The sequence below is a fragment of the Heterocephalus glaber genome, unplaced genomic scaffold (assembly GCF_053883595.1).
Source record: "Heterocephalus glaber isolate CG9 unplaced genomic scaffold, H.glaber_assembly_v1.0 deba00001689, whole genome shotgun sequence".
NCBI classification, from domain to species: domain Eukaryota; kingdom Metazoa; phylum Chordata; class Mammalia; order Rodentia; family Bathyergidae; genus Heterocephalus; species Heterocephalus glaber.
In genome coordinates, this window is record NW_028258414.1 from 7467488 (window position 1) to 7490627 (window position 23140).

General features: G+C 56.4%; 1 protein-coding gene across 2 annotated transcripts; it reads right to left on the reverse strand.

The window, feature by feature from the left end:
• Positions 1-8: 8 nt before the first annotated feature.
• Positions 9-23018, reverse strand: Rbpms2 (RNA binding protein, mRNA processing factor 2). 2 transcript variants are annotated; one of them, XM_004855650.3, is made up of 8 exons: positions 22835-23018; positions 7794-7871; positions 7352-7390; positions 6470-6532; positions 6035-6185; positions 5499-5644; positions 1173-1242; positions 9-949 (listed from the first exon to the last, which is right to left on the reverse strand). In XM_004855650.3, exons 1-7 carry the CDS (start codon positions 22907-22909, stop codon positions 1180-1182), a joined length of 615 nt encoding a protein of 204 aa, XP_004855707.1. In that variant the 5' UTR covers positions 22910-23018; the 3' UTR covers positions 9-949; positions 1173-1179. The 2 variants fall into 2 exon arrangements, with proteins under 2 accessions (XP_004855707.1, XP_004855706.1); XM_004855649.3 differs by having other exon boundaries at positions 9-1242; positions 22835-23017.
• Between the last annotated feature and the right edge of the window lie 122 nt (positions 23019-23140).

Below are 23140 nucleotides of genomic sequence, written 5' to 3' on the forward strand. Positions count from 1 at the left end.
CAGAGCAGTCGCTTTCGAGTTTTTTATTTCATATATTATCCAGTTTCACATTCTCACAGGATCAGCAAGTACAACAGCCACCTTGTCCCCCACGTCTGAAATGGCAAGACAGTCGCGGCCACAACTAAAGGTAAAGCACGGTACGCTCACAACACAAAATGAAATTGCACGACTTTTCCTTCACTTCATTTTCCTTAAACCACGCCTGACACAGGGCAACCTGCTGAAGAACGGAAACCGCCTCTTCTTCATGCCTCCAACTAAACATTAAACTTATCTGACAGGGCGAACAAGGTCTCTTTAATAATTAATGGTACACACATGAAAAATCCTTTATGATGCATAAATATTTTGTTACACAGGCTACAAAAATACTTTCCATGTTTTGGCTGGTTTTGAGGTCTGGAAAGAGTGAGGAGCGGTGGGGTAGGGCGCACTGTGGGGAGGTGACCGGAGTGGGCAGAGGGGGCCGCTGGGCCTCAGTCAGAAGTGAAAGGCGGCGCTGGCCAGCTGTGGGGGGTGGGGGCAGGGTGTGGCAGGAGGGACCAGGCACCTGGAGGACCAAGAGGCCAGGACCTATTGCTACGGCGACGGCGTGAACTGTACACTCACATATACAAAGGCTGAAGTGTCTTCATTTGTGCCACAAAACATGCAAAATTAAACACCTTGCTTCCCTGTAGGGCAGCTACAGAAGCAAATTAGGGTGAGAGGTCAGGCCTTGCCGGGCCCCAAATCTTCCCAGGAGGCCCTGGGTGAGGGTTTGGAGTGGCACAGGGCTGGGGAAGAGGAGGGAAGGGACACAGGACACCGTCCACTGGGCCACAGCCATTAAGATTCAGTCTCTGGAGGGAGCAAGAGCTCTGCACAGACTGTGGGGGTGGCAAAAACTTGGGGCCCTGTGCTGGCCCCACCACATGGTCCAGCATCAGCTCCCCGGTGACCAGACCTGGAGGGGGCAGAGAGGTGGCCATGAGCAGAGCCAGGGACAAGAGCCCCCCAGGCCATCCTTCCTTTGTGGGGAGACTGCAGGGAGCTGGCATCGTCTCACGGGTGAAGAGAAGGGACAGTCACACCAGGTGGCCCTTGGGCCCAGCAGAGGAAGGCCTATGGGCCTGCAGGAAGCCAGCATCTGGAACACCTGCAGTCCTGGCCCTGGGGCCAGCACTTACTGCAGCGCTAGCAGAACTGGCGGTATTTCCATCCCTGCTGGGAGGCTTCAGAGGATGGGAACCAGCGCATCTGCAAGAGAAGCCAGTGTCAGGAGCCAGGTGACTGGGCTGGCACAGCTGGGCCCTCACTCGCCTTGCGGACCAGTTTCACCATCCCGAAAACAGGAAGGTTCACCTGCCCCAGCGCCTCCAGACAAGAGGCTGCCCAGATGCTTCAGAGTGCATGAGGCCCAAGGCACCAGCTAGGGGGACTCAGCAGCCAGACGCACTGGGGCCAACAATCTGCCCTTCCCGCTTTGCTCAGAGAGCGACAAAGGAGAACGAACTTAATAAAACCGTGTTCTTCTTCTTGGGTCTCAGTGTCCTCAGCCAGCTACAGAAAGAGCCAGTATAATTCTTTAGAAGCTGGGCAGGAGACCCAGCCGATGCTTCCCGTTTCCTCCTTTCCCTCTCACCCACCACAGCCACCAGCGTGCCCTCAGATGGGCATGGCAGCCCGGTCCTTAGCAGTGCCCGGCAGTACTTGCCAGAGAAGAATCAAGGAAATGATGCATTCTTCCATTCCTGTGGGCCATCAGGCCAAGGGTACAGGCCCCCTCAAACTGCAGTGGGGACTTAGGAAGGCAGGGATGGCGCACTGCACAGAGGGCAACTGGGCCACCAGACACTCCCCAGTCACCTGCTTGGCTGCCTGTGACCCCACCTCTCAGGGAAGCATTACCAGGCCTCTGGGGCGACGGGAGCTTCCCAAGAGCTCCTGCAGCACAGCATTGGGCCAGCACACGCCCCCAGGAGTGTGGCAGGAAGGCAGAGGCCCCTGCTCCACAGCTGGACAGGCCGGGGCCACCTAACCCATGCCAGGACCTCCCTGGGGCTCTGAGTACGGGGCACTGCTGTCACCAGAATACAGCTGACCCAAGGCTACCGGGACCACCTTTGCTGAGCCCCACACCACACAGGAGCCTCTCGCCCTGGGAACATCTCGGGGGACAACTGTGCAGGGGAAACTTCTCTTGGCTCTAAAACTTCTCTTGGCTCTAACTTTGTCGGCCAGTTACCTGGTGGGACACTAGAACCCACCCCAAATGAAGGGGACACATGAGGAGCCAGTAGCACTTCCACTGACAAGCCTGCGGCTCGGTCTGCCTCAGGGAGTCCTTGGCGAGCCCTGCACCCAGCAGAAGCAGTGCCGCAAGGGTGCCAACCCTGCAGGGAGACTTGTGGGGGACAGGGCTATGCAGAGACAGGAGAGGGTCAGGCAGCTCCCCCAGAGCAGCAATGTGCCCGAAGCCTGGAGTGAAGAAGGTGACCACTGGGGGAAAAACGGACAGGTCCCATTTACAGGTTGGGCACAGCAGTACCACTCACAGGAGGGGATGTACTCAGAGGCAGCCAGGGCCAAAGGCCTTGGGAAGCAGCCTGGTCCCTTCCCAGATCTCTTCCGGTCTCAGCAGATCTGGAGACCCAGCCCAGGAGTGGGACCTGCATGTTAGGGAGCCTGCAGCTGGGGTCCTCCCACAGGCTGCTTCAGAACGAGAGAGGATGCGGCCTCAGGCTCCTCTCAGATCTCAGGACTGTCCAAGAAGACACCAACAAGTGTGCAAAGGAAGGAATCTACACAAGAAATCCTAGGAGCCATTCAACACCAGGGCCTCACTTGTCAGTAAGTCAGAAATAATGCTTAACAGAGGCTGGCAAGCCTGCACCTGGACCTTGTCCTGGGAATGATCAGAAGGACCCAGACGGGTGTGGGGAAAGTGTTGCTTTGCGTTACTGACTGTCCTGAGATGGAGTTCAAAAAAAAGATTAACTATACATAGGTTTTTTGTGGTTTTTTTGCAGTCCTGGGGACTGAACCCAGGCCTGGGGCATGCTCAGCAAGCTCTCTACCACTGAGCTACCCCTTGCTCAGTAATTGTAATGAAATTGTACAGAAACTGTAATGAAAGACCTGCATCTAAGGACTGAAAGTAGTGGAAAGGCACAGGGTAGGCCAAGGTGACAGGGGCTGCCTGCCTAAATGCAGACCTGTAAGAACTTCACTGAACCCTTACAAACCCCTGTGCGCTTGATGCCAGTGCCAACCCATCTCACAGAGACAAGGGAGATTATGGAACCTCAGGCCCTTGGTAAGCTGTGGAATCTATGACAGGGGAGAGCCACGGTGACCGACCCCCACTTTCTCAGACAGAAATGAAAAAACCAAATCCCACCTGCAAGAAGGAGGCGAAGAGTCCCTTTCCAGGCCACCAGCTTTGCCCATCCTTGGCACCCACACCTCCCATGTGCCTCACCGCGTGAAGGGGTGGCTTCTCGTATGAGGGCTGGAGGTGAGCCAGCTGACCAAGGCCGAGCAGGGGAACCAGCTCCAGGACCACTGCAGGTCCCGGCTCTGCACCCCCAGGGCTAGGGAGGGCCTGCTCAGGGTGGGCTGTGGCCGGGGTGGATGAGGGGTGTGGGTTCCTATCCCGCCTGCCTCTCAGAGAGCAGCTCCTCCCCTCAGAGCCCCCTCCTTGCCCTCAGTTTTTCTACTGGCCCTGTGGGTTTGGGACCATCTGCTTAGATCAACAGCTGAGATGGCTCAGCCTCCATCTCCGGGCAGCACTGCCGAGGGCTGGGGGTACTCAGAGTAAGGAAAATGCTACCACTTGGAAAATGCTTTCTGACATTAGCCTCACAGCCAATTTTACTATTGTGGAAATGGTGTCCAACCAGTTTAAAGAGCAACGACAGAACTAATGACAACCTGGTCATTAGTCTGCCGCCCAAAAAATGCCACTGTCCTTTGGGGTGGCCTCCACTTCTCTCCCAGAGGCCAGGGGACAGAAATCCTGGCACCACAAGGCCTGCAGTCCCAGAGAGACAATAACGACATTAAGCATCACAGCAGAAGCAGCTCCCCAGCGCCTCCTCTGTGGTCACAATCACCCCAACCGTCCCATTCCCATCACTTAACGAGGACATGAGCAGAGGCTAAACAACCCACCTAAGGGCGAGAGAAGGGCCAGGAGCTCAAGGCCGAGAGCATGGGAGGAAACAGGGCAGGGACAACAGGAGGGCACACAGCCCTGTGGCATGGAGCCCAGGGAGGACAGCGGTGTGCTACTCCCAGCCAGACCTGACAAACCCACTGTCCCTGGCTCACGCCTCCTCCACAGGCCAGTATCTCAGGGAACAGGGCACAACCCCCCCAGCCTGCCCAACACTCATTTCAGTCGTGGATGGGGGCCCAGGGTGACCACCCCGCAGCTCACTGGTGCAGAGGTGCCCCACACAGCCCCGTGGACCTGTCCAGCTCAGACCTGCGGCACTGGCTTCTCTGCTCCCCATGCAGTGCCACTGGAACTGATGTGTGCAAGAGGCCAAAAGCTCCCCTCCAGGGGACATCTCTGCCCGCTTCCCACCGTCAGATGGATCCCCAGCTGTCTGCAGGGTGCAGCTGGGAGCAGCACCAAGGTCAGCATCAGAGGTGCTGTAGTGGGAGGATCCCTGTAGACTGAGACTTCACACCCTGCAGCTGCTTCCGAAGTCACGGAAGCCCCTCCCAGGGCCCAGGGCCCAACCCGCACTGTGCTCCTCCTTCATGCAGCCTGCCTTGCTGGGCCAGCTCAGCTCAGGACAGTCACTTGGCCACCCTCAAGCCTCCTCCTGTGTGGCCTGGTGGCCTCGTCACTGCCACTGTGAAGGGCCAGCACTTGTGGCAGAATCACAGGGTCTCGCACAGCATGCGGCACAGAGCCCTCCACCCCAAGCTGCCCGAGTGGCGGCCACCTCCTTCCTCCTATGACCGTGGACTTCGTCTAGGCTTCTCAGGAACAGGGGTGAACATCTGGGAAGTTCTTAGGACCCCGAGGGTCCCCAATGCTAACACACAACTCTCCCAACACCTGAGGGAGGGGCCAGATGAGCAAAACTCGATGCACAGACATCGTAAAAGTTTGCAAAGTTCACAAAGAAAGGAAGAGGCAAGGGCTGGGGATTTAGCTCCGAGGTTCCGCCACCTGCCCTGCAAGCGCAAGGTCCCAAGTTCAATCCCCAGTACCAAAAATAAATAAATAAATAAAATAAAAGGAAGGAAGAGGCAGTCAGGTGTCTGGCCCCAGAGACAGGCCTGGCTAGGGGTAGTCCTGGTCCTCTCCCCACAGGCAGACAAGGGGGTCCAGGCCTGTGGGAGCTGGAGGCAGAAAAGAAAATCGGGCCTCTCAGCGCCCACAGCGCTCTGCCGGCATCCTCCATGTGAGCTCTCTGCTCACCTTCCATCAGATCCCCAGACCCGAGAGCAGGAATGCACAGCTCCCCAGGGTCCAGCAGCCACTTGGGGCTTACCTGAGCATGCAGGGTGGCAGCCGCGGTGGCAGCTGGGTAGGTGAACGCAGCATGAGAGATGGCTGGGGTCAGCTCTGTGCTGTACAGAGGGTAAGGGGTCCAGGTCTCCGGGGACGCAGGGATCAGAGCAGCCCCCATCAGGTCATCTGTCATGGGACACAGCAGTCTCTGTCGTCAGCACACCGGCCCCCCACCAGCCCCTTCCAAACAGAGAAGAGGACCCAGCACCGCAGCCCAATCAGACTCCACTCCCCACCCTGTGGAGGACCCCAGACCAGGGAAGGAAGCCATGTGGATGCGGCTGGTGCACTGAGCACCCTGTCTCAGCCTCTCTTAAGTAAGAGAAATCAGAGCAGGCGGTGAGGAAGCTAGGCAGCCGTGCAGTACAGGAAGGAAGCCGAGGTCCTGGAGATGGTCGGCTACGGGTACAAGGAGCTCCTGAAAGGGGACCCAGAGGACCAAGCCTCCCAACAAGGATCGGGAGGCCTGCTCTGCACTCAACCGCGTGGGTGTCCGAGGCTCGGAGCACTACTCACAGGGGTCCCGCGTGATGAAATGCGCTCCCAGGGCCGGGTGAATGCTGCTAGGATTTGGGGTCGCCATCAGCTTGCTCTTGGCCATCTTGGTGTTGGCTTTAGCGAATTCCAGCCTCAGGGTCTGCGGATTCTCAGGATCAAAGCGAATACCCTATGAAAGCCCCACAGCACCTGTCAACTGTGGCAGACAGGCCCCGGAAACCAGCTCGCCGCAGACCTGAGCACACCACGGAGAGTGTCAGCGGGGACCCTGCTCAAACAGACACGGTGACATGGGTCACCACTGGGCCAGCCAAGGACTCTGCCCTGCGATGGCTGGGAATTAAAGCCCATCCGTGGCCCCTTTTCTTGGGCGTGGAGTGGGAGAGGGAGAAGAGGCCACAGAGGACAGTTGGGGACGCTCATTGTTGAGAGGCCTGTTCTCCACCTACTCACGTTCAGTGCGTTCTTGGCCGCTTCTGCGCCTGCCCGGCTGTCAAAGATCACAAAACCAACAGGCTAGTAGGAGAAAGAGAGAACACCCTGGCATCTCTGCCAGCATCTGTCCCCCTCAAACAAAAAAGACCAAGGCCAAGGCTGTAGCTTGGGGCAGAGCGCTTGTCTCGTATGCATGGAGCCTTGGGTTCCTTCCTCAGGACCGCAAAGAAAAAAAAAAAAGGCTGTCACCTAACTGGCAACAGTATCTGTCCCACTGATGAGAAGGGTACACATACAGGGTACACACCTGCCACGGCCCAACCTCTGTCCTAGGTTAGCAGACTCTGGGGAACAATGCCAACAGAGCTGTTTCACACTCTTAAATGCTGTGCTTTCACAGCATTTGATTTTTTATTTTTTGGTTTTTTGAGACAGTCTTTCACTACATTTCTAGACAGGTCTTGAGCTCACTAATGTAGCCTAGGCTGGCCTCAAACTCACTCACAGTGATGCTCCTACCTCACCTCCCGAGTGCTGGGATCACAGACATGTGCCACCACGCCCAGCTTGAGAAGCACTTTAAAACGTGTGCAGAAAACTTTTCCAACTTCATTTGGCCAATGATCAGTGCAGGCCCTGGCTGACCTTGGAAGGCTCAGGACCCAGCCTCCTACATCAGGGGCCAGGGAGTGGTTCCCCAGGTCCCCAGAGCCAGACTGAGGACCTGGATGGAGCTGGCTGGGCCAGCTGGCTGGTGAAGAGGCAGGGCACATGGAGGGTGCCCTTTGGTCATCCCAGGACAACAGAGACAGCAGACTGGGACCCCACTGCCACAGGCCTCAGTCCAAGCTCAGCAGTTGGTCTGGGCAGGGAGGGAGACAAACCCCAGGGAGCAGTTACCTGTCTCGAGGTGAGCTTGATGAGGGACCCTTCGTATCCCTGTGGAGAGAGGTGGCTGGTCACAGGGGACAGTCAGGAGCCCTCCTCAGTGCTGCTCACACCCATCTCCCCCCAAGGTGACCCATGCTGACCTCCACTGTGCGTGTCCTGAGTCACACGGTCCAGCACACGGTGGCGGTCACCGCTTCATGCATAAACTTGAGTGAGCTCCACTAACCTGTACCCCAGGAGCACAGACCCTATCTCCTATGTTTTTTCGTCTGCAAGTGGAAAAGGCTACACTGACCCTCGAGGGTTCCTTATTTACAGATGAGGAAACGGCTCCAAAGAGCTAAGTGAATACTTCACAGGCAGACCCACACTGGGCCAGCCTGGGACCCCAGCTTCCTGTCTCCTTCACACCTGCTGCCTCTCCCCTGCCCAGCTCTGCCTTCGAACTCACCTTGAAAGGCCGGAAGAGCAGGTAGAGCTCTCTGGGCTTGATGTCCACTGGGAGGCCACTGACAAACAGCGTCCGCACCTGAGGACAGAGACAGCAGTGGTTAGGCCAAGGCGGACAGCTAGGGTGGGGATGGCAGCTCTTCCTTCAGGAGGGAAGCTACTCTTTCTAAAGACTGCTGGTCAACAGAGGCAAAGAGAAAGAGCCCTGCTAGGGCTGGGGATTTAGCTCAGTGGTTCCAGCACCTGCCTTGAAAGCACAAGGTCCTGAGTTCGATCCCCGGTACCAATAAAAAACAAACAAAACGAAAGAGCCCTGCTCGTCACCCCTCCAAAAAAGCACACAAAAATGTCATGTTTTTCCAGAAGATGCCCTCTAGGTGAGAGGTTTGGCCTGGGAAGAGGCAAAGATGTACTTAGGTACAAGCAACCTAAGTCCCAAGCCACCTGAACAACAAATGAGGCCCCAGCACTTCCGTCTTTCTCTTACTGTTCCCTGTGACTTAGGCTCCTAATTGCTGGGAAACGTGTCAGAATCTTGCCTCTATGCCCAGCTCTTGGCAGTGCTGAAACTGTAAAGTTTACTAAGTATGAGAATGGATAAGGTGTCAGAAATGGAACAATTACGGTGGGTTCTGAAGGATGAGTAAGATCCTGCCACCTCAAAAGAGGCATATAATGCTGCCTAAGCCTTACCCTCCCCCTGAAGTTATAAGTCGGTGGCAAAGCCAGGTCTAAAGACGAGGGATCCAGCAAAACCTGACCTCCTGAGTGGCAGGTAGGTCCCTGAGTGGGTTGGTAGAACTATTTAACTTCCCACTGTTATTTAAATGTGGCTGGCACCTGGTACTAAACTAGCAAGCCCAGATCATCCTGCCACAGTGACTCGGTGACCAGGGAGGGTGCTTCCAGTCAGTTTAGATCTGGTAAAAACACATCTCAAACCTGGCTTCCTGAATAACGAAGTCGGAATGACAAGCAGGCCTCCTCTACACGCTTGACCTGTTTCGAGCTACACCTCACAGTGCTAAAATAAGCGCAGGTCTTCTCAACACCCCACTGTTGATTTAGAAAAAGCTCAGGCGGTCACCCTACCCACCTCAGGGCCTTCCTGGAAAGCACTCAGCTGCGCTGCCGTGGACCCATTCCCTTTTTCCCAGGGACCAAAGCTCTTGCCCTGAGTTCCAGGGATGGCCCCACACAGCAGAGTGACTCCCTGCCAGGCGAAAACAAACGTCTTGCCTCACGTGGGTTTTTGGCAAACACAGTTGGCAAGGTCACCAGCCACTTAGGACGCATCCCCCTCCCGTCTGGCTAGGCCCTTTCCCTGCCAGCTGTGCCATTTACCAGCCCCCACTCCCAGGGAGGGCTCCCGGCGCCTGGAGCTCCATGCTGGTTTCTGACTCCAGAACGCACCCAACCTCCACCCCCAGCCCCTCCTGGCCCCTCAGCCCTCCGATGTCAGGGCTGGAAAGTGACCGGCCAAGGTCACTTGTTCCCTACAGGCAGATGACGCCCGCCTCTGAGTACCAGGAAGGGACGGGGTTCGGGGGACCCTGAGCGCCCTGCACCGTGAGTGCACGGCACCTGCTGGGTGGATGTGACCAGTGGTCGCTGTCCTCCTCCCCGGGATGGCGGGATGCTATGGGCGGGGACTCAGAGCACCTCCTCTCTGCCTCAGTTCCCTCAGGGGCCACCCAGCTCACCCAGGCTAATTTTAAACCCTCCCTCCATGGCTCCTCCCTGGCCAGACCTCCCCAGAGGCCCCTTAAATAGCAAGTTCTCAGCACAGAGCTTCCCAAGCTCTGATCCGTCCTCATCTCCAGCTGAGATGCCTGTTCCCAACCCTCCCTCTGGGCCATGTGGTCCTGCTCCTGTGGTTTCCATCTTTCAGGTTCTAACACCGTGCCCCCCCTCACACACACAAAAGCCACCTTATAGCACCTGTCCTGTCTCTGGCTCCTCTGGGGAAACAAGGAGCCAAGCCTTGGGGAGGCTGAGTCATGCCAGTCTGGCCTGAATGCTCTCCTTGATTCTTTTTTTTTGTACTGGCATTCGAACTCAGGACTTTGCACTTGCCAGGCAGACACGGTACTACTGCGCTAAATCCCTGGCCCCTGTCCTTGGTTCTTACTTGATTCTGGCCACCCCAGCCCATGACACATAACCCATCCCCTTCTAGACAGGGAAAATGAGACCCAGAAAAGCTTGGTAAGTTGTTAGGGACACACGGCTTAGTTCACCAAGGAGTGGATCTGAGTGGACTCTGCTGTCGGGTCACCAGCAATCCGCCGAGCAGCCTCACTGGCCCCGAGGCTGGGTGAAAGACAGTCCCACAGATTCAGTAGCCAGTCCCCTCCCGCAGCACTTGTTTCAGATGACAGCAAAGCTGGACAGAAGGAGAAATTGCAAACCAGTTGAGGTAACCTCGAGCTCACAGCTGGTCAGCACCAGGCCAGCAGGATGAGGTGCCAAAGCCCTCTCTCCTACGCCAGCTCCACCAGGCCCCAGCAGGGACCATGCTGCTGCTGGCCCCACCCGCCCTTCCTCCCTCCATGGGGAAGGGCACCCCCAGTCCCTCTACCTCCTGACTCCCCTTTTCTGCCCCTGAAGCGGGCCCTGAGTGCCGTCTATGTGGGTCCCCCAGTCTGCGCTCACCCCCACCCTGGCCACACAAACACAAAGCCCAGGGCAGGAGCCAGGCCCCAAGGCTTCCCATCTTCCTGCATGCCATAAACACCTTGAGCGTGGCCTCGCTCTTCACCTGCAAATCCACACACCCGGGCCACATTTCACTCCGCACAGGGGTTCTGAGGGTCACAGGACCCCTGCTCCCTGTAGGGCTCCCAAGACCATAGACCTTCAAGGCCTTCACTTTATGAGGCTGTCAGAGCAGCTGCATGGCGTCCAGCACTGTCTGCAGCGGGGACAGTGGGTGAGACAGCCTTAGCTGGCCACTGGATCCTTCGGTTTCCTTCTTCCCAACGGAGGGAGCTCCAGCTTAAAGGCACCTTGGAGATCACCTAGTTCAACACCCTCCTTCCACAGATGAGGGGAAACTGAGGGTCAGAACAAGGTGACAACACGACCAACGGCAGTTAAGACCCTTCTGGACACTCAGTTGCTTCTCCAAGGCCCGAACAACTATTGTTATGCCTCAGGCCAGCACAGGGCTCCAGGGTACTTCCCCATGCTAGGCTCAGGGTGACCTGGCCTGCCACTCAGAGGGAGGCTGGATGCCAAACTAGGCGACTCAGGTGCCAATAGCTGGTGAAAGCCACCATGGGAAACTGATCAAAGAACTTGTGTCCTATCTATTCCACAAGCTTATTCAGAGAAATCAACACCAAAAACTGTTCTACAACCACACCTGTAATCCCAGCACTCTGGGAGGCTGAGGAAAGAGGATTGCAAATTCAAACCCAGCCAGCCCGGACAACTACTGACTTAATTAACGAGATCCTGTTTCAACCTAAAAACTTTAAAAAGGGGGCCAGGGATTTAGCTCAGTAGTGCTGCACCTGCCTCCCAAATGCAAGGTCCTGAGTTTGACCCCCCAGTACCAAAAAATAAACAAATAAAAATAATAAAAGAGCTGGGGATGTAGCTCAGCGTGAAGGCCCTGGGTTTAATCCCCAGTGCTGCCAAAAGAAGAGAAAGTTTCAAGTGTTTGAGCAAAGTACAAGTGGCGGTCAGCAGCCCCTGGAAGCCACAGAGCTCCATACACACCCCCTTCTGCAGAAACATCCATACCCCAAGGGACTGTGTCTCCCTGCTCCCCTCAAAGTGAGGCCCCTTTTGGAGGGTCACCATTAGGCCAGGCAGGAACCGGCAGCCATGGAGGGAGACAGAACTCTCTGACACGCACCCCGAGGTGAGGGCTCTGGCTGGGATGCGTCCCCCCCCACAAAGGACATCAAAGAGGTGGCTGCGCAGCCCCCGCCACCTGGCTCTGCCCTCGGGCTCTGTCCGCCGGAGGCCCTGGGAGCAAGCAGTGGACAGGTCCACACCACAGGCTGCTACTTGCTGGGCCCCTGCCTGGGGTGGTCCCCAGTCTGACTCCCAGGGCAAGGGTGTAGGGGAGGACAGCCTCTGAGTGCCACAGGAAGGAGCAGCCCCTACCCCAGCCATTCTCAAAAGCCTGGGGTAGGAAATTGTCCCTCCTGGTAAGAATGAGTTTGGTTTTTGTTGGTGCTGGAATCCATCTCAAGACCTCATGCACACATGCAGTCTACTGCTAAGCTACTCCAGCCCCAAGCACAGTTTTAAAAGGAGCTTCTCCCTCTGGGAGGCTGCGGCAGGAGAATCTCAACTTTGAGTCCAGCCTGGGCAACTTAGTCCAGCCTGGGCAACTCAAAATAATACTAAAATGGGCTGAGAATATAGCTCAGTGCAAAGGCCCTGAGTTCAATTCTCAGTATAGCAATTAGTTAATTAAAAGGAGACAAGGAACTTGGGTTTCCCCTGGCCACCCATCCCTTCTCTTTATTAAGGGCTCTGCTCGAAGAATGAGGGGGCCACATCCAGGTTCTCTTGTTCCACTGAAGTCTATGGAGGCCAGAGTGTTGGAAGAGGACCTCTGAAAGCCTGCCCACACCTGTGCTGAAGTTCTTCCTTTGGTCCAATTTCAATCTTAGAGGGTTAGAAAAGATCAAGCACACTTTCAGGAGCAAAGTGTGTTTTAGTTACTTTTCCTGTTGCTGAGACAAAATACCTGACACCCAAAGTTCGAGGAGGAAAGGTTTATTTGGCTCACAGTTTGTAGAGGTTTCAGTCCAGAGTCAGTTGGCTCTAAGGCTGGGTGGCATGGCAGGGGGGCATCGCAGAGAAACAGTTCATGGCGGGCAGAAGACAACAAAAGCAATCGACAAGTGAGCAACACCTTCCTTCTGTCCCTTCTATCTTGTCCAGGCCACCCACACTTAGGGCCGGTAGCAATCACACCCCTTGTGGGGCAGCCCAAATCCTAGCAGAATTATGCCAAACCAATCAGCGGACTGAAAATCACACACCCCTGATCGCAGCATCACCCACTCCAGATCCAGCCACCTCCAAAAGGGCCCCCCGTATGAGCAAGCGCATGAGGCTTTGAGGGACATCCAGACACAAGACATAAGAAGGTGTCAGGGACCCTGAGGAACGAGTCTAACAGCACAAATCCAGACTTAAATGGAACAGGCTTCCAGGCAGGACAGTGGTCCATGTCCAGGGAACAGACTTGTCATTCAGGTGCCCCCAAGCAAGGCCAGGACCTGGCCCTGAGGGAGGGGGAGAGTGGGAGTCAACAGAGAGCAGCCCAGCGCTCTCTGAGATGGGCACGGGACCTGGGGTCAGCTGTGGGGCTCAGGCCTGACCTCCCTCCCACACCCGGGCAGAACTGAGAGGGAGCCCAGCGGCTCACCAGGCCTGCGTCCTCCACAGGGGAGGGACAGACTCATGCCGAGGGTGCCAACTCTCACGTCCATAAGATGACTCCACACTCATGTTACACACTTGCCTCTCAGTCCCAGCGGCTCAGGCTCAGAGGTCATCTACAACCGCCGGTTCTTACTAGCCATGGAAAGGGCCGGGGATTTTGCTCAGTGGTTCCACCACCTGCCTCGAAGGTGCAAGGTTCCCGAGTTCGATCCCCAGTACCAAAACAAAACAAAATCAGCCATCTGCCTGTAATCCCAGCATTCTGGGAGGCTGAGGCAGGAGGATTGTTTAGTTCAAACACAGCCTGGGTGATTTACTGATTTAGCAAGACCCTGCTTCAAAATTTAAAAAATTTTAAAAGGAGCTGGGGATGTAGCTCAGCGTGAAGGCTTGGGTTCAATCCCCAGCACCACAACAAACAGCTGTACATCCATGGCCATGGGACCCTTTTACTCTAGCTCTGAAGGACAACTACAGTTGGCTTCAAACTCCTGGCCTTAGGATGGCCAAGACAGGACCTTGGGATCAAGGACACCACAAAACAGACTCTTCTCCACTATGGAGGCTGAGGCAGGAGAACACTGGGGCTAGGGCTCCTTTGCACCCACAGAAACTCACTACCCCCCAGGCAACAACAGTCTCTCCATGAGGCTGACTCCAGCCTGCCATAAATACCTGCAGAGGTCGGGTGGGTAGGGGGTAAGACAGCCAGGAAAGTTTGATTCTGAGCAACAGGTTTCCCACAGGAGATAAAAATCTTTTTTTTCGGGGGGGGGGGCGGAACTTGGTGGTAGTGACCCAGGGGCTTGCACAAGCTATGCAAGTGCTTTAGCACCACAAGCTATAACCCCAGATGCCCGCCACCCCACTTCTGGCAGTACTGGGTATCCAACCCAGGGCCTCACGCAGGCTAGGCAAGTGCTCTACCCCAGCCAGGCCCAGTCCTTTTTTAAAAATTTTTATTTTCAGGCAACATCTCTCTCAGTGGCCCAAGGTGGCCTCAAACTTGTGACCCTACCGCCTTGGCCTCCCAAGCAGCTGGAAATACAGGCAAGCACCATTAGATCTAGCTTTAAAATGAGTTTTGAAAATGGATTCTCGGCAACCATCCTTCAACATTTCTCAAGGTTAGGATCCAATCAGAAGAGGGAAAATGGCTTTACCTGCCCACATTCGTCTACACCATCAAATGAACCCCTGCCTGCTGGCTGCCCTGGCTGGCTGCCAGGAGTGAGCTGGCCTAGTCATCCGGATGGAAAGCACTGCTGAGGAGGGGTGGGTGGTGGAGGAGAATCCAAACAGGGACAAACGGCCTCTCACAAGCCCTTCCCACATCCTTCCCTTCCCCAGCCCTCAGCAGTAGCACACTTGGGCTGGGAGAAGCCTTAGTTCAGAGGAACCCAGGGCACAGTGAGCTGCCCAGGGCCCCCAGTGACCTGCTCCCGAGGTGATGCCCTTTCTCAGGCCTGGATCTCACCCCTATGGCACAGCCCCTGGGAACCCAGTAACAGGTACCCTCCCAGGACCTGGCAAACATGGGCCAAGGGCTTGGCCCCTCAGATGCTGCTGTCCTGAAGAGAGCTTCGTGTAAGGAGGGCAGATTCCCATCCAGGCTGGCAACCCGCACCGAGGGTCCACAGCCTCATGCCCCACTGACCTCCGCCCCCCACATACACACAGGGTGGTGAGCTGCAGCCTGGAGTTACATGGGAGTTCACAGCTCTCTTGACAGAAAGATGCCACACAGGGATCAGAGCTGCCCCTGGGAGTGAAAGAGACCCTGTGCAGTCAAGACATAGGACTCAGAAGTCCCAGCCCTGGCACCAGCCATTACAGGTGGCTGTGTGCCCTTCTTTCCTTGGCCTCAGTGTAAGAGCAGGCTCAGCCAGGCATGGTGGCCCATTCCTGTAATCCCAGCACTCCAGGAGGCTGAGGCAGGAGGGTTGCAAGTTTGAGCCCTACATGGGCAACTCAGGGAGAAAGAGACTCCTGACACCCTGCTCAATCAATCACTCAAAGGATGGGGGCTGGGGATGTAACTCCCAGCAAAGGCCCTGCATTCAATCCCCAGTACCACAAAAACAAAGAGCAAGGTCGACTGGCCTCAGGGTGCTTCACACACTGATGTTTTGAAGATACCAGAGATTTTTAGGAGAGGCAGATCCCACCTCAGGGTGAGATGCAGACCCCAACCTCCTGTGGTGAGAGCTGCACTGCTTCCATCTCCTCAGGAGCAGGCAAAGTGGTGAAGAGGGGACAGAGGAGGAGCAACAGGAGAGAAGGCCGTGGGTGGGGGTCGCCAGGCAGAAACCTCAGGGCACTCACATTCGGGGTTGGGGTTGCTTCTGTCTGGGTCCCAGGCCCAGGCTTGGCACATCGGGTCCCCCTCACCCTCCCGAGGGAGAGATGGCCTCCAAGTGGGGCCACTTGACGCCAGGGGGATGGAATGTGGCGATAGGGCCTCAGACCCGGGACTTATAAGGCGCTGAGTGAGGACTCGGAGATGGAGAGCCGGGGATGTGAGCCCCAGTGCTCCGGGACACGCTTCTCTGGGGAGCTGGAGGCCGGCACAGAGCTCACCAGGGCCACCACAACCGGACCCAGTGCGAGCCCCAGAACACCAGCTGGGGGTCACCCATCACCACAGCCTGGCTGTGAGGCCCCGCTCTGGGCCGCTTTGTAGTTTCCATCTGTCAGAACAGCCATCTCGTGTGGGTCCCAGAGTCCTTTTGATCTAACAGGTAGAACAGGTATGGGCCTCATTTACAGGCGAGGAAAGGTACTCCGGGATCAGAGGCAGAGCTGAGGTCAAGGCCAAGCTGCTGAGAGAGCGTGGGGCCCTCTGCCCTCGGCCTGCCACCCCAGAGCACCACTGTGTGTGGGACGGGGTGGGGACCAAGTTCTCTAAGGGAAGGGCCAGGGCAGAGCACGTGTCAAGCACTAAGCAGGAAGGCTCTGTACTTCACTCTCCACCCAGCCCCCCTCGCCCGGAACATATGGCTTCATGTCCTGGGAACACACAAGGTTTCAAAACCTATCCTGCGAGTGGACCTGCACCTCATCTGGAGACCTGGGCGCTGACAGCGGGGCTGTGCTGTGTAGACGCCTGCCGGGTGGGCTGGAGCCTGCTCTCAGGTGGCTTCAGACACAGCCCCCACTCCAGAGGCCTCTAACACAGGTCTATCTCTTGCCCCTGTGCCCGATGAGGGCTGCTGCTGCCACCCCTGCCATGCGCCAACCAGGGACAAGACTAAACCCACAGCATTGGGCCACCACGCTGCCCATCACTGGCAGAGGCTGATGAAATGTGACAAGAGCAAGAAGGCGTTTCTGTTCGGGGATGGAAGCTGCTTCTGAGACCTGCATTCTGGTCAGTCATATTAGGATCCCTGCATCCCAAGCTCCCCCTGGATGGAGCAGGGAACGAGGATCCAGGGTGCGGCTCAGGGGTAGACAGATTCCCAGAACCAGCAAGGGCTTGGTTTGATCAGAAGGTAGAGGGTGCACAGCAAAATCGTTCTCAGAAATGACCTCAGAGCCAAGTGTGGTGGAGGTGCACACCTATGATCCCAGCACTCTGGGAGGCTGGCAGGAGGGTCCCAAGTTTGAGCCCAGCCTGGCTGACTTAGCAAGACCCTGCCTCAGAAATAAAGAATAAAAGCTGAGGATGTAGCTCTGTATGAAGGCCCTGGGTTCAATCCTCAGTACCAAAAGAAAAAAAGCCTCAGGTCCTTTTCTGTATCCTTTTTTCCTAACTCTCCCCTCCCTCCACCCCCAATGAAGCCTCGGTGGCTTGTGACATCAGGAGCTGGTGCTCAGCAGGGGGTGTGTGGCCCATGGCCTGGGCAAAACCTCGCCTCCCAGCCCCACTGTACTCCAGAGGCCCCGGGGATCGACGGATCCCCTAGGGGACTCTCCTGCCACCAGCCTTGCCTCAGCACCTCTGCAAGGTGACCTTGACCCTAGAATCGGAGGGTGGACGAAGGAAGACGCACAGCAGGGAGGTCTGTGTCCAGTTCCTGAAGCATAGGGGGCAGCTCTGCCCCACAGTCTCATGGCTGTGCCCAGGCATGAGGAGGAGCTGGCATGGCCCCTGAAGTGGAGGTCAGTGGCAACCAGGTGGTGCCAGCACCCTGCACTGTTTTCCAGGAGGCCTTGGGAAAGAAGCTGGGCCCTAGAGGCAGCAGGAGGGACTTGGCCTCTACTCTCAGCCCAAAGCCCAGGTCCTGATCCTGTTTACAGGGCTCACCAGTCTCACCTTGGAGAGGAAGCAGTGCATTCAAACACTGACTGGCTTTTTTTGTTTGTTTTTTGCAGTATTAGAGATTGAACCCTAGGCCTTCGCACCGAGCTACATTCCTAACCCTTTTTTTTTTGGTACCGGGGATCGAACTCAGGTCCTTGCACTTGTGAGGCAGGCGGTGGAACCACTGAGCTCAATCCCCAGTCACTCCCTAACCCTTAATTTTCAGACAGAGGCTTGCTAACTTGCCCCAGTGAGACTCAAACTTAAACCCTCCTGCCTCAGCATCCCAAAGCATTGATATTATAGGCATGTGCCACCATGCCCAGCTGAATGGTATTTGGGAGCTGGCTCTCTGGGGCAAACTAGTCAGGCTGCCACAAGGAGGGAAGGAGATTAAGACCCAAGAGAAGAGTCTCCAGGATGACAGGTGACATGCAGTCAGCCCTTCAAAAGCAAGCACCTTCCTTCCCTTCTCTTCCTTCCATCCTTCCTTTTGCAGTACTGGGGAATGAACCTAGGGCCTTTGCAGTCAACTATACCCCCAGCCCTTTTAAAAATTTTCTATTTTGAGACAGGGTCTCACTAAGTTGCCTGAGTTTTGGCTGAACTTGGTACCCTCCTGCCTCAGCCTCCCAGAATGCTGAGATTACAGGCTTGTACCACCATGCATGGCTCCATCTTTTAGTTCTGTATTTTGTGACAGGGTTTCATTAAATTGAGAAGCACCACTTCTTTAGTTAAGATACCCAAAGTAGCTTAAGAGGGGGTTGGGATAAAATAAAATGTATTAAAAACAAAAAAGATGCCCAAAGTAGCCGGGCACAGTGGTACCCACCAGCAATCCCACCTATTCAGAAAGCTGAGCAGGGAGGATCACACACTCAAGGTCAGCTTGGGCAACTCTGCGAGACTCTGTCTCAAAATAAAAAGGGCCGGCAGCTCAGTGGTAGAGGGCTTGCTTGAAATTTGTGAGGCCCTGGGTTCATCTCCCATGAGGAACAGTGGGGAGAAAGTGTGTGGCAGCAGGCTGTGGAACAGCCCCAGGCACAGGCACAAAGGACACATGCCGTGTGTAGAGAACTTACACCTCCTGGCTTCCAACTCACAGTCCCCGGCTGCCACCGGCCTCCAGGAAGAGTCCATAGTCAGACTCTGGTATCCAGAGATCAGCCCTCAAAAACTCGGTTGCAGACACCTTTTCTGCCGCCCCACCCCATCTCATGGAACCCTAACACAGGGGAGAACAGCAGGTGTGCGACGGGGCTCAGAGCCAACTTGGGGTACGCCCCCCTCACAGCTCCATCAAACCTATTTAAGCTCTCTGGCCTGTTTTCTCATCTATAAAATGGTGATGGTAACATAAGCTCTCCATGGTGCCACTGTGCAAGGTAACAGCGTTCAGGACGATGCCTGGTGCCAACAGCACCCAGGCAGTTACTGCTGCCAGCACAGCCTCTCAGATGCAAGCCCAGAGATGGGAGGGAGCCAGCATCCTGCTCCATCCACCTGCCTGGCCTTCCTTCCCTTGTATGCAAAAAGAGCGCACTAGGCAAAGGTGGCGCAGGTTCTTCCACTGATGTCAGAGAAAAGGGAGGTGCCCCAGTCACACCCAAGCCCCGGATTCCCTTAGATGAGGCTGACCCCAACCTATCTTCTCGGTGGTGCCTGTGGCCTCCCAGCACCCCTCTGGGGACAGGCGATGGCCCTGCTGCCTGGTCCAGCTACAATGGGGCTGGAAGACACAGACCTTCGGGCAAACCACAGACCCTTAGCTGCCATGAGCTCCTGCTGTCTCTAACTCACCATTAGGTGGGCATAAAACTTCTGAACCTCTTAAAAACTGGGCACGATGGTGCACACCTGTAATCTGGCATTAGGTAGACCCAGGCAGGAAGATGCTAAATCCAAGGCCAGCCTGGACTTTGCAATGAGACCCTGTCTTAACAAAACAAAAAAACAAACCAAATTTACACTGCCTCAATCTAAGAATTCAAATATCAGCCCCCACGGGTGCTCCCTAATTAAAAATTACTGTAAGGGGTGATAGTTTAGAAGTAGAGCACCTGCCTGGCATTCTTAAGGTTTAGTCCCCAGACAAAAATGGAGGGGAAGGTAGAGGGGAAGGTAGAAAGTGGGCTGGGAGTGTGTGCCTGTAATCCCAGCACTGGGGGTGCTGAGGCAGGAGGATCACTAAGAGTTCAAGGCCAGCCTGAACTACATAATGAGATTGTCAAAAAAATTAAAGAGAGAGAGAAAGAGAGAGGGAGGAGGGAAAAAAAGAACCAAATCTCCAAACTCATCATACCTCAATAAAGTTTTTTGTGTTGGGGTGCGCTGTTTGAATCCTGAGTCTTGTGCTTGCTAGGTAAGTGCTCTACTGCTAACCCATACCTCAAGCCTCATTAAAGTAGTGTTCAAAGTGCTTTTTGTTATTATTATTATTATTGCTTTAGTTTTTGTTTGTATTAGGGGTGGGGGTTTGGTTGGGTTTTGTTTTTTTGGGGGTTTTTTTGGTGCTGAGGATTGATCCCAGGGCCTTCACACTGTTACATTCCCAGGCCTTTTAAAATTCTTTAATTTTGAGACAGAGTCTCACAAAGTCATTAAGTTACCCAAGCTGGACTCAAAGTTGTGATTCTCCTGCCTCAGCCTCCCATAAAGCTGAGATACTTAGGGGAGGAATGGATTCCAAATTCAAGGCTGGCCTGGGCAATTTGAGACCTCCTCTCAAAAGAAAAACAAATGAAGGGAGAGGACTGCAGACAGAGCTTAGCACTAGAGCACTTGCCTAGCAAGCACAGGCCCTGGTGTGTTACTTTGTATTCTGAAAGTAAGGTCTCCACTGTAAAATAAAAACATTTGTCCCCTCTCCTGGGGCAATCTAACCGCCTAGGGGGTGAAACCCTCCAGGGAAACCCTTAGGACACAATAGCCTGGGCCAGTCTGAGGCATAGCAGGGTAAGATCCACCTAGGAGGTGACACAGACTCCTAGGAAAGGGACATTCGGCTCCTCTCTTAGTTCTTCCCTGCTGCCCTCAACTTTCAATGGGCATCAAAGCTTTTAACACCTCTCTCCAAGGGCAGGAAAATCCCCTCTTTCCCCTAACATGGCAACTCTGCCTCTTCATAGGGTGGTCTTCCCTTCCTTACTGGGCCCCACTGCCCCATGGTTACCCAAATAGCCAGGAGGCTTCCGATCCACCTGTCCTCACTTCACACAGGCCACGCCTGCTTCTTGCAAGGCCCCTGCCACCCCCATAGGTCTAACACCTCCTCACACACATGTCAGGGGCACCAAGGTACCATGTGCCGACCCCCCCAGCACACCACCACCTCCAGCAAGTCCTCCCAGCTCACAACCTTTTCACTTGTGTCCCTAACCCCTGGTCCAGAAAGGGGACCTAATCCTTAGGGTACAGATGAGCCAAAAGCTGAGGATACACAAGTTTTGGCGAGCAGTTTTAGACAAACTTCCCCATTGATTGATAGCTCCCAGAATCCCAAAAACGCTGCCTTCCCAAGCAACCCAGCACCTTCAGGACTGGGGCCCGAGGGTTCCCAGTAGTGGCAGTAGGGTCCTTGGCTCTCTAGCCTTGCTCTAACACATCTTCAATAGTCTCAGAAGGGCCAGCCTGGTCACAGCACCGGGGCTGGCATATTCTTTCTCTTAGGGATTCCAGGACTGAGGGCGGCACCCAAACCAAAGAGGAGGCCAGTTCCAGCCCAACCCCCTGAAACAAAGTGGAGCCCCCCCCCCCCCCCCCCCGCAAAGAGCTCAGAGGCTGAGGGGAAGGGACCTGCCCTTGCTCTTGCCAGGCCAGAGCAGACACTGGGCCCCAGATCTGAGGCCCCCAGTTCTAAAAGTCTGCTAAATACCAGTGCATGCCCCCTGCGCCCACCCTCTCAACCACCACAGTGCTGCAGCTGCCTCAGTCCCCAGGAAGAACAGCAGGGACTCTTCTTTCCAGGGTCCTGTTGTCTCTCCCAGAAAACCAATAAGAAAAAGTAGCAGACCCAGGCATGGTGGTGCACGCCTGCATACATTTTTTTTTTAAAAGGATAGGGATGTAGCTCAATGATGGGGTGCCCCTGGGTTCCAGCCTCAGTACCAAAAAAGGGGCCAAAACCTCAAGACTTTAGCCGGACCACACGGTTTTCTCCCCACCCAGAGCTGTGGGTCCCAGGGTCAGTCCCCGGCTATCCTGCACTGGAAGTCGCTGCTAAAGCCAACCCTTTATAGATGGACAATTAGGGTCCTCTCTACACTTCTCGGGAGACACTCTCTCCCCCCAACCTCAGCCCTCCCTCAGAGGAGGAAGGGCAAGCAGACACCCAAACACACCAGTCACTCTCCCGGTGTTCTCAGGGCAGTCGGGATGGAGGGTCAGTTCCCAGAAGACTAAAGGCCTGGAGGCAGCGAGAGAGCTCACCAGGGCCAAAACCCCCCACAGCACACCAGAGTTCAGGCCCTCCCTCTGAGCCAAGAGCTGTATACTCTTCCCTTCCCTCGCCTAAAATCAAGGCTCCGGATCCAGACTCTGAAGACACCAGCATCGTGGGCTGGGGTGGCCGCTCGGAGCCCAGCAGTGGATGCCCCGCCATTCTGCACCAACCCCACAGCACAAGGAAGGGGCGACACCAGCCCCCCACCTAGGGTTCTGCGGTTTCTTCCCCAAACCAAGGGAAGGGCGCTCGAGACGGATAACTGGGCCTTGGTTTCCTGGACAAGGGCTTGGGGGGGGCGGTGTCTCTCGGCCCTGCAGTGACACAGCAGAGTCCCTCGGTGGAAGCGGACAGGGCTGTCCCCTACCCACCGCCGCCCTTCCCGTGCTGATAGCTTCGAGGCTTTTCTCCTCCACCCCACCCCACTCCACCCCACATCCTCCTCTCCATCCCAGTAGCCGGCCAGCTGCTAGCGGCTCCTAGCAGCCCTGTCGCGCCCCCTCCTGCACATGGCCGGTGGGCAGGACGAGGTTCCCTCTCCTCGCAGGGTCCCAACCCAAACCAGCTTCGGGGTCCTGACCTGGCAACCACGAGGAGACCCGGCAGCTGAGTGGCTTCAGCCGTCTCCTCCCCGACTCTCATTAAGCCGGCGGCACCCGGCCAACCCACCCCGGGGTCTTGGGCCCGCGCTTGCCTACGACCTCGCCCGAGGGAGGCCAGGTGCGGGGCGTCGGGGAGCCGGCCGGGCTCCAAGGTCACGGAGAGGGGTCGGGGGTAGGGCAGGAGAGGGGGGCCGTCGGCCGCCGCGCGGCCCCGTGCAGCGCCTTCCTCCGCGGCGGGGTCTCGGGGTCCCGGCCACGCTGGGTCCTGGCTGCCCCCTCCCGAGCCCGGGCGGAGCCCGCGCCGCACCCGCGCGCTCCCCACTCGCCAGACCCACCTCGTCCTCGGGGCTGCCGCCGGGGCCCGTGTCGGTGCCCGCGCCAGGCTCGCCGTCCGGCTTCAGGCCGCTCATGGTGCGAGGTGCGGGGCGCGGGGCGCGGGGCGCGGGATGTGGGGCGTGGGCGCGAGCGGCTCACATGGAGCGCGGCGCGTGCGGAGGGCGCGGGACCCGGGCCGCCTTTTCACCGCGCCCGGCCGGGGCGCCCGCGGCGGCGGAGGGCGGGGCGGGGCGGGCGCCGGAACCGGGCGCAGCTGGGCCCCTCCCTCCAGCCCGCCCGCGCCCCGGGAGCCGCGCAGCCAATCC